At 44.5% G+C, this 12,475-nt stretch overlaps 1 protein-coding gene across 4 annotated transcripts in view; it reads right to left on the bottom strand.

The window, feature by feature from the left end:
• Positions 1 to 12,475, bottom strand: part of TDRD7 (tudor domain containing 7) — a 79,937-nt gene that overhangs the window by 53,201 nt on the left and 14,261 nt on the right. For 3 of the 4 annotated variants that reach the window (XM_030566870.1, XM_030566867.1, XM_030566869.1), the window contains exon 3: positions 4,675 to 4,892. The exons of the other annotated variant lie outside the window; for it this stretch is intronic. In XM_030566870.1, the coding sequence (XP_030422730.1) occupies positions 4,675 to 4,892 (218 nt within the window). The remainder of the gene's footprint in view (positions 1 to 4,674; positions 4,893 to 12,475) is intronic. 4 annotated transcript variants of the gene reach the window in all.

Raw genomic sequence — 12,475 nt, 5'->3', positions numbered from 1 at the left:
CTCTCCTTGGACTCCAGGATATCAAACAAAGCAGTGTGTATTTTCCTGCATAGCTGAAGTTTCCAGTTCCAGACTGTTATACTTTATCAACTTCTGGACTTGTCTGAAAACATCAGGTGGTGAGATAGAAGAAAACTATTTCCTCATGAGAGGCCAAAGAGGAAATAACCCTCCTCTTACCAGCAAGAGGGGAGGTGTCACATTTGCTACCCCTTCTTCCTCCTCTGAAGAAAGGCATTAGGAATACTGGTCAGAGGGGGATGATGTCACAGATGATGGAGCCATCTTGGTCCACTTTGCCACATCCACAGAGTGCATGGCAAAGAATGTTTTAACTTCCTTGATAGAGAAAGACAGGTAAAGAAGAAAGAATGAGGAATACTCGTGGCACCTTAGGGTATGTCTACACTACGGGATTATTCCAATTTTACAGAAACAGATATTTGGAAACAGACTGTATAAAGTCCAGTGCACACGGCCACACTAAGCACATTAATTCGGTGGTGTGCGTCCATGTACCAAGGCTAGCATCGACTTCTGGAGCGTTGCACCGTGGGTAGCTATCCCATAGTTCCCGCAGTCTCTCCCACTCACTGGAATTCTGAGTTGAGATCCCAACGCCTGATAGGGCCAAAAATTTGTCGGGAGTGGTTATGGGTAAATGTCGTCAGTCAATCCTCCCTCTGTGAAAGCAATGGCAGACAATCATTTCACACCCTTTTCCCTCGATTGTCTGGGCAGACGCCATAGCATGGCGACCATGGAGCCAATTCAGCCTTTTTTCACCATCACCATGTGTCTACTGGATGTTGCTAACAGACGCGGTACTGCAGTGCTACACAGCACCATCCCCTTGCCTTTTGCAAGTTAGCAGAGACGGTTACCAGCCCTACTGCACTGTCTGCTGCTTTGCAAGTTGACAATGATGGTTACCAGTCACACTGTACTGTCTGCTGCTGTCATGGGTGCTCCTGGTCGGCCTCTGTGAGGTTGGTCAGGGGCGCATGAACAAAAATGGGAATGACTCCCCAGTTCATTCCCTTAAGTTTTGTGTAATGAAGAGTCAGTCCTGCCTAGGATATCAGGCAAGCCCTCTAAAGAACCAGAGAGGCAAACGGCCGCTCTGGGTCAGAGCCCCAGACATCCCACAGAAATGATGAGCTCCATGCCATTCTAGTGCCCCTGCAACAATGCCACCCATTGCTTCCCTCCTTCCCCCATCTGTGTGATGAAGAAAGAATGCAGGAACAACACTGACTTTATTGCCTCTGCAAGCAGAGATCAAATCAGGGAGGGGAGGGCAGCCTCCAGCTGCTATGATATTCCAGGCAGGAGTGAATCTCCACTAGACAAAGCTTAAAGAAGAGAATGACCTGGCAGTCATTCCCATTTTTGCCCAGGTACCCCTGTCCGACCTCACCAAGGCCAGCCAGGAGCACTCACTGGATGACGACGACGGATACCAGTCCTACTGTACTGTCTGCCATCCGTAAGGCAAGGGAAGGGGATGCTGCTATGTAGTGCTGCAGCACCGTGTCTGCCAGCAGCATCCAGTAGACATACGGTGTCACTGAAAAAAGGTGAGGAACTTTTTCCTTTTGCCTTCACAGGGGGTGAGGCGGGGGAGGAAGACTATGACAACATATACCCTGAACCACCCACGACAAGGTTTTTGACCCTTCAAGTTTTGGGAACTCAGCCAAGAATTCAAATGGTTTTCAGAGGGTGCACGAACTGTGGGATAGCTACAGTCGTCAGTCGCCCCTCCCTCCGTGAGTATCCATTTCATTCTTTGGCTTTCTGGAACACTTGGCTCAGCTCCTTAAGTTTCACACAGCACTGTGTCGAGTCCCTGTTGTGGCCTCTGTCTCTCATAGCCTTGGAGATTTTTTCAAATGTTTTGGCATTTCATCTATTGGAACAGAGTTCTGATAGAACAGATTAATCTCCCCATACAGAGATGAGATTCAGTATCTCCCGTACAGTCTCTGCTGGAGCTCTTTTTTTGATTCTGGGACTGCTTGGTCACCTGTGCTGATCAGTGCTCCAAGCTGGGCAAACAGGAAATGAAACTCAAAAGTTCACGGGGCTTTTCCTGTCTACCTGGCCAATGCATCCGAGTTCAGATTGCTGTCCAGAGCAATCACAATGGTGCACTGTGGGATAGCTCCCGGAGGCCAATACCATTGAATTATGGCCACACTAACCCTAATTCGAAATGGCAATACTGATTTCAGCGCTACTCCTCTTGCCAAGGTGGAGTACAGATATCAATATTAAGAGCCCTTTATATCAAAGTAAAGGGCTTCGATGTGTGGACGGGTGCAGGGTTAATTTGGTTTAACGCTGCTAAATTCGAGATAGACCAGGCCTTAGAGACTAACAAATTTATTTGGCCATAAGCTTTCATGGGCTAAAACCCACTTCACTGGATGCATACAGTGGAAAATACAGTAGGAAGATATATACGCAGAGAACATGAAAAAATGAGTGTTGCCATACTAACTATAATGAGACTAATCAATTAAGGTGGGCTATCATCAGCAGGAGGAAAGAAAGAAAATTTTTGTAGTGATAATCGGGTTGGCCCATTTCCAACAGTTGACAAGAAGGTGTGAGTAACAGTAGGGGAAAAATTAGCATGGGGAAAGAGTTTTGCTTTGTGTAATGACCCATCCACTCCCAGGATTTATTCAAGCCTAATTTAATGGTGTCCAGTTTGCAAATTAATTCCAATTATGCAGTTTCTCATTGGAGTCTGATTCTGAAGTTTTTTGTTGTTGGAGTATTGCGACTTTTAGGTCTGTAATTGAGTGACCAGAGAGGTTGTAGTGTTCAACTGGTTTTTGAATATTATAGTTTTGAATATTATAGTTCTTGATGTCTGATTTGCGTTCATCTGTGTCCATTTATTATTTGGCCAATGTCCACGGCAGAAGAGCATTGCTGGCATGCGATGGCATATCACATTGGTAGATGTGCAGGGAAATGAACCTCTGATGGTGTGACTGTGTGATTCGGTCCTATGATGGTGTCCCTTGAATAGATATGTGGACAGAGTTGGCAATGGGCTTTGTTGCAAGGATAGGTTCCTGGGTTCGTGTTTTTGTTGTGCGGTTGCTGGTGAGTATTTGCCTCAGGTTGCGGGACTGTCTGTAACCGAGGACTAGCCTGTCTCCCAAGATCTATGAGAGTGAGGGACTGTCCTTCAGGATAGGTTGCAGATCCTTCATGATGCGCTGGATAGGTTTTAGCTGGGGGCTATAGGTGATGGCTAGTGGCATTCTGTTACTTTCTTTGTTGGGCCTGTCCTGGAGTAGGTGACTTCTGGGTATTCTTCTGGCTCTGTCAATCTGTTTCTTCGCTTCAGCAGGTGGGTATTGTAGTTTTAAGAATTGTTGAAAAAAATCTTGTAGGTGTTTGTCTCTGTCTGAGGGATTGGAGCAAATGTGGTTGTATCTTAGAGCTTGGCTGTAGACAATGGATCATGTGACGTGGTCTGGATGAAAGCTGGAGGCATGTAGGGAAGTATAGCAGTCAGTAGGTTTCCGGTACAGGCTACCACTCTGAAACCTGTCACCATGCAAGGTAAAGGAGTGTCTCCTGTTTGTTTTAAAGCTGTTATTTCATGATGTCCAATATCCACCCCACATGAGAAAAAGGACCCTATCAGAAAGGCCTGGGATGTCAAAGCACCTCTACTCTGAAAGCTGTCCTGACGAGCCTTACATCCTGTGCAAGAGCACAGAGACTGCCCAGAACCCAGGCAGAACATCCATAGGCTGTATTACCATCTTCCCAGAAGGCTGCAAGTAATTATATCTCTATCTCTATATATATAAACACACAACATTTACTTGAATTTTGCCAGCTGATATATCCCAGATCCTCATGATAAGGAAAAGAAGACTATTTCCCTTTAATTTATATTCTCTTGCTGCTTCTGTCATTTATTCTGTTCTCGTGTCAGATAGAAGAGAAGGCAGAAGGCCTAAAAAACTCAAGGGGAGGAAGGGAAAAGCCCAAGAAAAACATTTGAAATCAAGGGTAAAACTAAAACTCTTGCTGTTCAACCAGTGAGGCAGATCATAACTGGAGAGTGTAAAGGGAGCCACCAGACAAGCTATGCTCATATTAACAAGTCTGTTATCCCTTTGGTTACTCATTACTCTAGTTACAATGACTTTGACCATTTCAAGTATTATCATTTGCTAATTCACCCCACCCACAATATTCATCTCTTCACACTGCTTCACTGCCCTGATGCACGTTGACTGTTTTTAAATTGGTTCATGGAATAAGATGTACATTTACCAGAACTATAATGTTCTAATATTATAATGATAATCAGGAGGATTAGTTGTCATGTTTATGTCCAGTGGGACTTGTCACTTCAGACAAAGCAGAGGAAAATGCTCTCTCAGAAGTTGCACTTTTCCCAAACAGAGCTAAACATTCCTTCTCAAATCTCCTAGTGATCCATAGCCAGAAAAGTTTAAGTATAAGAAAACATTTCCTTGAAAAAAATCTGTACCACTGCGTTTATGTTAAAGGAAAAAGCTAAATGTAAGAACTATTAGAAGAGACATTTGTCACACAGATGCTATTAAAAAAGATTGAACATTTCTATTGAAAATATTAGCAGCTTCTGTGGCAAGACCGCCAAAAACTTACTGTGCAAATATGAGGCCAGTATTCAAACTGTTGGAGTAAGGCTGTATTAAGTTCCTCTTCATATATCTCTCTGTAAAACTGTGGCATCTTCGATAACCAGATACCATTGCTGTACTTATTCAAAACTTCTTTAATACGATTCTGAACTTCATTTATGTTAGAATTAGAAGGGCCAGTGGGGATGCTGTGTGTTTCTGACATTGGCTTATTCAAATTATCTGTAAAGATGGAAAAATTACAACTTTCAAGTGTCAGTTTGTTCTACAATTTCCTTTTAAAGAACAGTAGCATTTCACTTCAGAAAGAGGAACTATATAAAAAATGAGGAAGCTAGTTAAAACAGAAATTAAAAGGTATAGTTCCAAAAGTGAAATGCCTGCAAGCTGCATGGAAACTTTTTAAAAACACCATAAAACAGAGGCTCAAGTTAAATGTTTACCCCAAATTAAAAAACATAGTAAGACAACCAAGGTGCCACAGTGGCTAAAAGTACAAAGTAAAAAAGAAGCCACTAGAGGCAAAAGGGCATCCTTTAAAAATTGGAAGTTAAATCCTACCGAGGAAACTAGGAAGGGGCATATACTTGACAGAGTTTAATTAGGCAGGCCAAGAAGGAATTTGAAGAGCAATAGCAAAAAAAATTTAAATACATCAGAATCAGGGAGTCTGCTAACAATTGGTGGGGCCACAGGATGACTGAGGTGTTAAAAGGAGCACTCACGGAAGACAAGGCCATTGCAGAGAACCAAATTGAATTATTTGCATTAATCTTCACAGCAAAGGATGTGAGGGAGATTCCCACACCTGAGCCACTTTTTAGGTGACAAATCTGAGGAACTGTTCCAGACTGAGGTGTCAGAGGTGGTTTTGGAAAAAACTGATAAACTAAATGGTAATAAGTCACCAGGACCAGATGGTACTCACCCAAGAGTTCTGAAGGAACTCAAATATGAAACTGCAGAACAACCAACTGTGGTATGTAACCTATCATTTAAATCATCTTCTGTACGAGGTGACCAGAGGATAGTTAATGTGATGCTAATTTAAAAAAAAGAAAAGGCTCTAGAGGTGATCCCAGCAATTACAGGCCAATAAGCCTAACTTTATTATAGTTTCAGCCAGTTTGCCTGGTGCTAAAGAATAAAAGTATCAGACACAGATAAACAAGATTTGTTGGGGTAAGAGTCAACATGGCTTTAGTAAAGGGAAATCATGCCTCACCAATCTATTAGAATTCTCTGAGAGGGTCAACAAACATGTGGACAAGGGTGATCCAACACATATACTGCACATAGATTTTCAGAAAGCCTTTGACAAGGTCCCTCACCAAAGGCTTTTAAACAAAGTAAGCAGTCTTGGTATAAGACAGAAGGTCCTCTCATGGATCAGTAACTGGTTAAAAGACAGAACACAAAGGGTAGGAATAAATGGTCAGTTTTCAGAATGGAGAGAGATAAATAGTGGTGTTCCCCAACCGATCTGTATTGGGACCAGCCTATTCAACATATTCCTAAATCATCTGGGAAAACGGATAGGCAGGTGAGGTGGCAAAATTGAAGACAATAAAAAATTACTCAAGATAGTTGAGTCCAAAGCAGACTGAAGAGTTACAAAGGGATCTCACAAAATTGGGTGACTGGGCAACAAAATAGCAGATGAAATTCAGTGTTGACAAATGCAAAGTAATGCACATTGGAAAACATAATCCCAACTATACATACAAATGATGGGTTCTAAAGTAGCTGTTGCCACTCAGGAATGATCTTGGGGTCATTGTGGATAGTTCTCCGAAAACATCCACTCAACATACAATGGCAGTCAAAAAGCTAACAGTGTTTGGAAGCATTAGAAAAAGGGATAGATAAGATAGGAAATATCATAATGCCTCTATATAAACCCATGGTACAACCACATCTTGAATACTGCGCATGCAGTTCTGGTCACCCCATCTCAAAACAAGATGTGTTAAAAATTAGAGAAAGTACAGACAAGGTCAACAAAAATGATTTGTTGTATGGAATAGCTTCCCGATGTGAAGGGAATAAAAAGAATGGGACTTTTCAGCTTGGAAAAGATGAATAAAGGATAGGATAGAGGTCCATAAAATCATGAATCATGTGGAGAAAAAAAAGTGTTATTTACTCCTTCACATAACACAAGAACTGGGGTCACCCAATTAAATCAACAGGTAGCAGGTTTAAAACAAACAAAAGGAAGAGGGGGTTACTTACCTGTAAGCGGAGGTTCTTAGAGACATGTGGTCCCTGTCTATATTCCACAGGTGGCTGACTTGTGAGAAGTGATCAGTGCAGCAGTGGCTGTGGGATACCAAGAGAACCAAGCAGCATCTGTCATTGCTGCGTGTTATGGTGTAGCGTACTATGAACGTGTGGACAGAATGCCACATCGCTGCTTGACAGATGTCCTGCCAGGACAGATCTACAAATAAGACTGAGGCAGCGGCTTGCTCCCGGCTTGCACTGTTACCCTGCCAGGGAGGCGGTAGATTGGAGAGTTTGTAGCGTTCAAGGATGCACCCTGAGACCCATTTGGAGATTCACTGGGGCAAGGGGGCTTATCCCTTTGCAATGGCTACAAAAAGATTAATTTATTTCCAAAATGGGCAAGTCCTGTGGATGTAGAAGGCTAGTGAGCATCAAACATTGAGGAAGTGCAAGAGACTCTGTTAGCAGAGAGGTGTGCATCTTTGGATAGAATACTGCCGAGTGGATCAAGTGACTGAGGTGGAACTCAGACACCACTTTAAGAAGGAATTTGGGGTGCAGCCATAAGAACACCTAGTTCTTGTGGAATATGGAGGGGGGGGAGCGGCAAGATCTGCCATCATGGTCAAAAGTTCACTGACCTTCCTGGCCAAGATAATAGATACTAAGAATGCCACTTTCACGGAGAGGTGGAGAGGGAGCCTGTTGTTGGTTCAAAAGGACGTCTTGTGAGGGCAGAGAGAATGAGATTAAGGTCCCATGGGGGTGTGCACCCCTGGAAAGGGGTTGAGTAACCTTTTAGGAAGTGCACAGTGGTGGAGTATGTAAATATAGATGTGCTGTCCATACGGCTAGAAAGGTGCTAAGTGCTGCTAAATGCAGGTGAAGAGAACGGAGACAGACCCAAGGTCTTGAGGACGCAGTCAAGAATGATGGGAATGATCATCAGGCTCAGTGAATGGTGGTGGCCATGGGCCCACTCTACGCATCATCTCCATTTAGCTTGGCAGCAGGTCCCAGTGGAGTCCCTCCTACTTTGGGTGAGGATTTGCGAAACTGGGAAAGAGCATGCACTGTCTACACTTAATGCCCATCCAAATAACAGGCTGTGAGGGGAAGAGAGTCTGGACTGGGATGACTGAATCTCCCCCGATCTTGAGTGAGGAGATTTAGGAGTGTGCAGAGTGCTGTCTGGATGGAGAGTCTGAGGAGGTCTGTGAACCAGAATTGCTGGAGCCAGAAAGATACTATGAGGACGACAGTGGCACTGTTCTGGTGAATCTTGTGTAGCACTTGCAGTAGGAGGGGAAGAGGGTGGGAGGGGGAAGGCGTAGCAAAGGTTGCCCATCCAGGGAAGGAGGAGAGTGTTGCCTTGAGAGCTCTCTTCTAGAGGTCCTTTGGAGTAATAGATGGGGAGCTTTTGACTTCCAGAGTGGCAAAGAGGTCCATCAGGGGTTCCTCACTTTATGGCATCGCATAGCTCCCACTCGTGGTTGAGGTAGAGGTCGAGAGTTCTGCTGAGCGTGTCAACCAGAGAATTCTGGGCACCCGGTAAATATGCAGTCTGAAATGTCACCTCATTGCAGATGCACCAGTTCCATAGCCAGACCAACTTGAAGCCGAGGGACCTGGCATTGTCCTACTTGTTGATGTATAACACCGCCGTGATGTTGTCAGAGAGGAGCTGAATGTATAGGGAGCGTATGAGCAGGAGGAAGGCCTTGCACGTGAGGAGGACTGACCCAAGTTCTAGAATGTTTTGTCACACAGCATCGATGCCCTTTGAGCTGTAAGGTGGTTTACGTGGGCTCCCTATCCAGAGAGGGAGGCATCTGTCATGATGGTGGCTTGTGGTGTGAATGGGGTGAAGGGAGTGCTGATCATGATCTTGGACAGAGAGGACCGCCATGTGAGGGAGGACAGCATGGTCTCTGGGATGGTGACCCTGAAGTCAATATGGTCTCTGTTCGGTTTGTAAATGGAGAGAAGCCAAGCTTGTAGACAGCACAAGTGAAGGCCGCCATATGCCCAAGGAAGGGGGGAGAGAGTGGCAGACCATGGTGTGCCATCTGCGACACAGGTGCACGATGAGGACTGTCTGTGCTGCAAAGCAGTCAGGTGAGATGAAGGCCCAGACCACAGTAAGAGCCTAGTTGCACCCCAATTAAATTCATTGTCTGTGTGGGTGTCAACACCGACTTTTCCTCACTGACAGATACCTAGAGATGCTAGAAGACCTGAGACAGTGGATCAAAGAGAGTGCCTCCAATCAAGACAGCACCACCAGGAGCCAGTCATTGAGGTAGGGGAATACTTAGTAGCCAAGGCATAGCGTCTGGGCCGTTACTACAGCAAAGACTTGTGAATAATCTTGGCACTGTCGCTATGTCAAACAGGAGGACCCGAAATTGATAATGGTGGTGCCCTACCTGGAAATGGAGGAACTTGCAGTGAGATGGGTGGTTACCCACATGGAAGTAAGTGTCTTTCATATCGAGAGCTGCAAACCAAGCTCCTTGGTGCAGGGAGGACATAAACAATGCCAATGTCACCATGGAGAATTTGGACTTCCTGATAAATGTACTCAGCAACTAATGATCTAGAAAGGGGCAGCATCCTCCACCCTTTTTTGGAGTGAGGAAGTACGGTAAGCAGAACCCTCTCTCTCTCTCTACTGAGGCAGGATGGGCTCCTCTACCCCCTTCCCCTAGAGGAGCAAATGATGGAAGGGGTGCGGGGGGGGAGGGTTAGGTGGGAGAGTGATGAAGTGGGAAGGAAAGGAACGCTATGGAGCATCCATGGTGGATGACCTCCAGTACCCAACTGTCTGTGGGCAAATAGGGAATGACAGCCCTCAAAGATGACATGGGGTGCTGTGGGTGGTATCGAGGGAGGCTCGCGGGTCTCTGTCTGTGCATCAAAATTGGATTTTGGCCGGCGGTTGGGAGAAGGTTGAGGAGGTGGTTGTGGCAGACCACAGTTGTCAGCATGGTGGCTCTTGGCACAGATAGTAGGCATGATAGGGTGTGCGCGGCTGTGGGCAGATTGTATCTGCTGTCTGTCTAGGGGTCAGAGTATATCTGCCCAGGGACCAAAGTGTTGATCTGGAATCCCAGTGCAGGAATTCGTCAGTCTTGTTGGTGAAGTGTTTAGGTTCATCGAAAGGGAAATCCTGTTTCGTATTTTGGTCCCTTCACATAACTACTCTGGTGGCTAGAGACAGAGGATGTTGGCCACATCCACTGCTGCCTGGAGGGCCACGTTTGTGACCAGTCTCCCTTAATCTACCAGCGCCTGGAACTGCTCCTGGTGTTCGAGCGGGAGCTTGTTCTTGAACTCTGCTAGCATACTGTAGTTAAAGTCATACTTAGCTAGCAGAGACTGATAATTAGCAATGCAGAATTGAAGTTCTACAGAGGAACAGACCTTCCTACCCAGCAGGTTCAGCCTCTTAGCAATCTTGTCTGGAGGGGTGGATTTTTGTGGATGCTGTCTCACTTATTCTGCAGATGTTTGGACACCCAGGAAGCTAAGGGGGGGATGGATGAACAAGAAAGCTGCCCCCTTAACTAGTAAGTAGTAGCATCTCTCCACCTGCTTAGATGTGGGTTCACACGAGGCTGGTGCGTGCCATACAGCATGCACCAGTACCAGGATAGCCTCATTGATAGGGAGGGCCACACTGGATGGCCTTTTGGGTTGGAGGATGTCCAATAGCAGATGATGTGAGTCCTGAACTTCCTCCAACAGGATTTCCAGGACCGCAGCCACCCTCTGTAGCTGCAGCCCATGAAAGCTTATGCTGAAATAAATTTGTTAGTCTCTAAGGTGCCACAAGTACTCCTGTTCTTTTTGCGGATACAGACTAACATTGCTGCTGCTCTGAAACCTCTATACTATAAAATCTTTAACTAAGCTAAGTAATATAAATTATAAAACCAAGAAAAGGACAATTCCAACTCAGACCATCTGGCAGGAAGGAGGAACTGGAGAGTCGTCGACACACACTAACTCTTATATTCTCGGTCAGCACCATGAGGAGAGCTACTGTGCATTTCTGGGTCAATGGACGCTGCTTTGAAGAATTCTCAGATTCAGAAGCATGGTGTGTATGCGTACCAACGTGTGGACTATATAGAGGGATCATCACTCAAAGAATTTTGTTTCCACCACTGTCCTTCTTGGTCATGTACAAAGTACATCATGTCTCTTGAAAAAGGTGTATTACAAGCAAGATGTAGAGATGATTTGGAAATCTTCAGCCATGCTACCTTGAGCAATAATCTCAGGCATTGTTAAACAGGGGTGCGACAAGTCAGGAAGGGAAATCTCTGGGACAGGGAGGTGGGCATTGGCGATTCAGTAGGTGGCTCTCTTCACTCTATTAGCACTGAAGCAGTGCCCCAGGAGGAGATATGGGGTACTGTTCTGTAACAGGGAAGTCTTTTGTATTAGGTATGAAAGTGAGACTTTGGCAACAGGAAAACATTAAAGGTACAATGTACTTGTCAACACAGAGATGTGAATAACTGTATTTAAATTTTCACATTTCTCTTTGCATTGAGCAAGATTTGTACACAAGCCCACAAGTGCTACTGTTACCCTATCCACTCCCTCCACTTTCCTCATTTCTTCCTTTTCTTCTGAAGGAATTTTATAACCATGCACCTAATAACAAAACCTACAACCATAGGGTGGCAGTCCTCAGTTAGAGCAAACAGACAGATGGTTTAGAAGTTTCTGCCAGTTATGTTGCAGTTATACAATTGGTAGGCACATGCTACCTGCTGGAGGGATAACTTAGTGACTCTGGATCCATACTGCTGAATACTCATTTAACTGTGGTTCTAAAACTAAGTCCTAACATTGATTATAATTGTACTCAAAAAAAAAAAAATCGCTTACAAACCAAAAGTGTCTTGCTAAAGTTTGTAAGTCATACCATCCTCAGTCCTGGTCAAAGTAAATTACAGTAAGAGATAACTACACATCCAAAATGATGAGGTCTAAATTAGCTGTTACCACTCAAGAGAGATCTTGGAGTCATTGTGGATAGTTCCCTGAAAAAAAATCTGTTCAACATGCAGAAAAAACCCTAAATGTAAGAAACCATCAAGAAAGGGATAGAATAAATCCCTGATATGCCTACACCTTGCATACTGTGTACAGTTCTGGTCACCTCATCTCAAAAATGATATCAGAATTGGAAAAGGAGCAGAGAAGAGCAACAAAAGTGATTAGAAGTATGAAAACTTCCATAGGAGGAGAAATTAAAAAGACTGGGACTGTTCAGTTTAAAAAAAGGGGGGACATGACAGAGGTCTATAAAATCATGACTGGTATAAAGAAAAAGTGTTATTTACTTCTTCACATAACACAAGAACTAAGGGGGCATCCAGTGAAATTAACAGACAAGAAGTTTAAAACCAACAAAAGGAAGTACTTCACATAGTGCATAGTCAACCTGTGGAACTTGTTCCTACGGGAGTGCTGAAGGCCAAAACTGTAACAGGGTTCAAACAAGTTCATGGAGGATAAGTCCATAGATGGCTAGTAGCCAAGATGGTCAGGCATGC

This window comes from Gopherus evgoodei, chromosome 6 (genome assembly GCF_007399415.2).
Source record: "Gopherus evgoodei ecotype Sinaloan lineage chromosome 6, rGopEvg1_v1.p, whole genome shotgun sequence".
NCBI lineage: Eukaryota > Metazoa > Chordata > Testudines > Testudinidae > Gopherus > Gopherus evgoodei.
The sequence above is the reverse complement of the archived record's forward strand: the minus strand, read 5'-3'. Positions and strand labels throughout refer to the sequence as shown.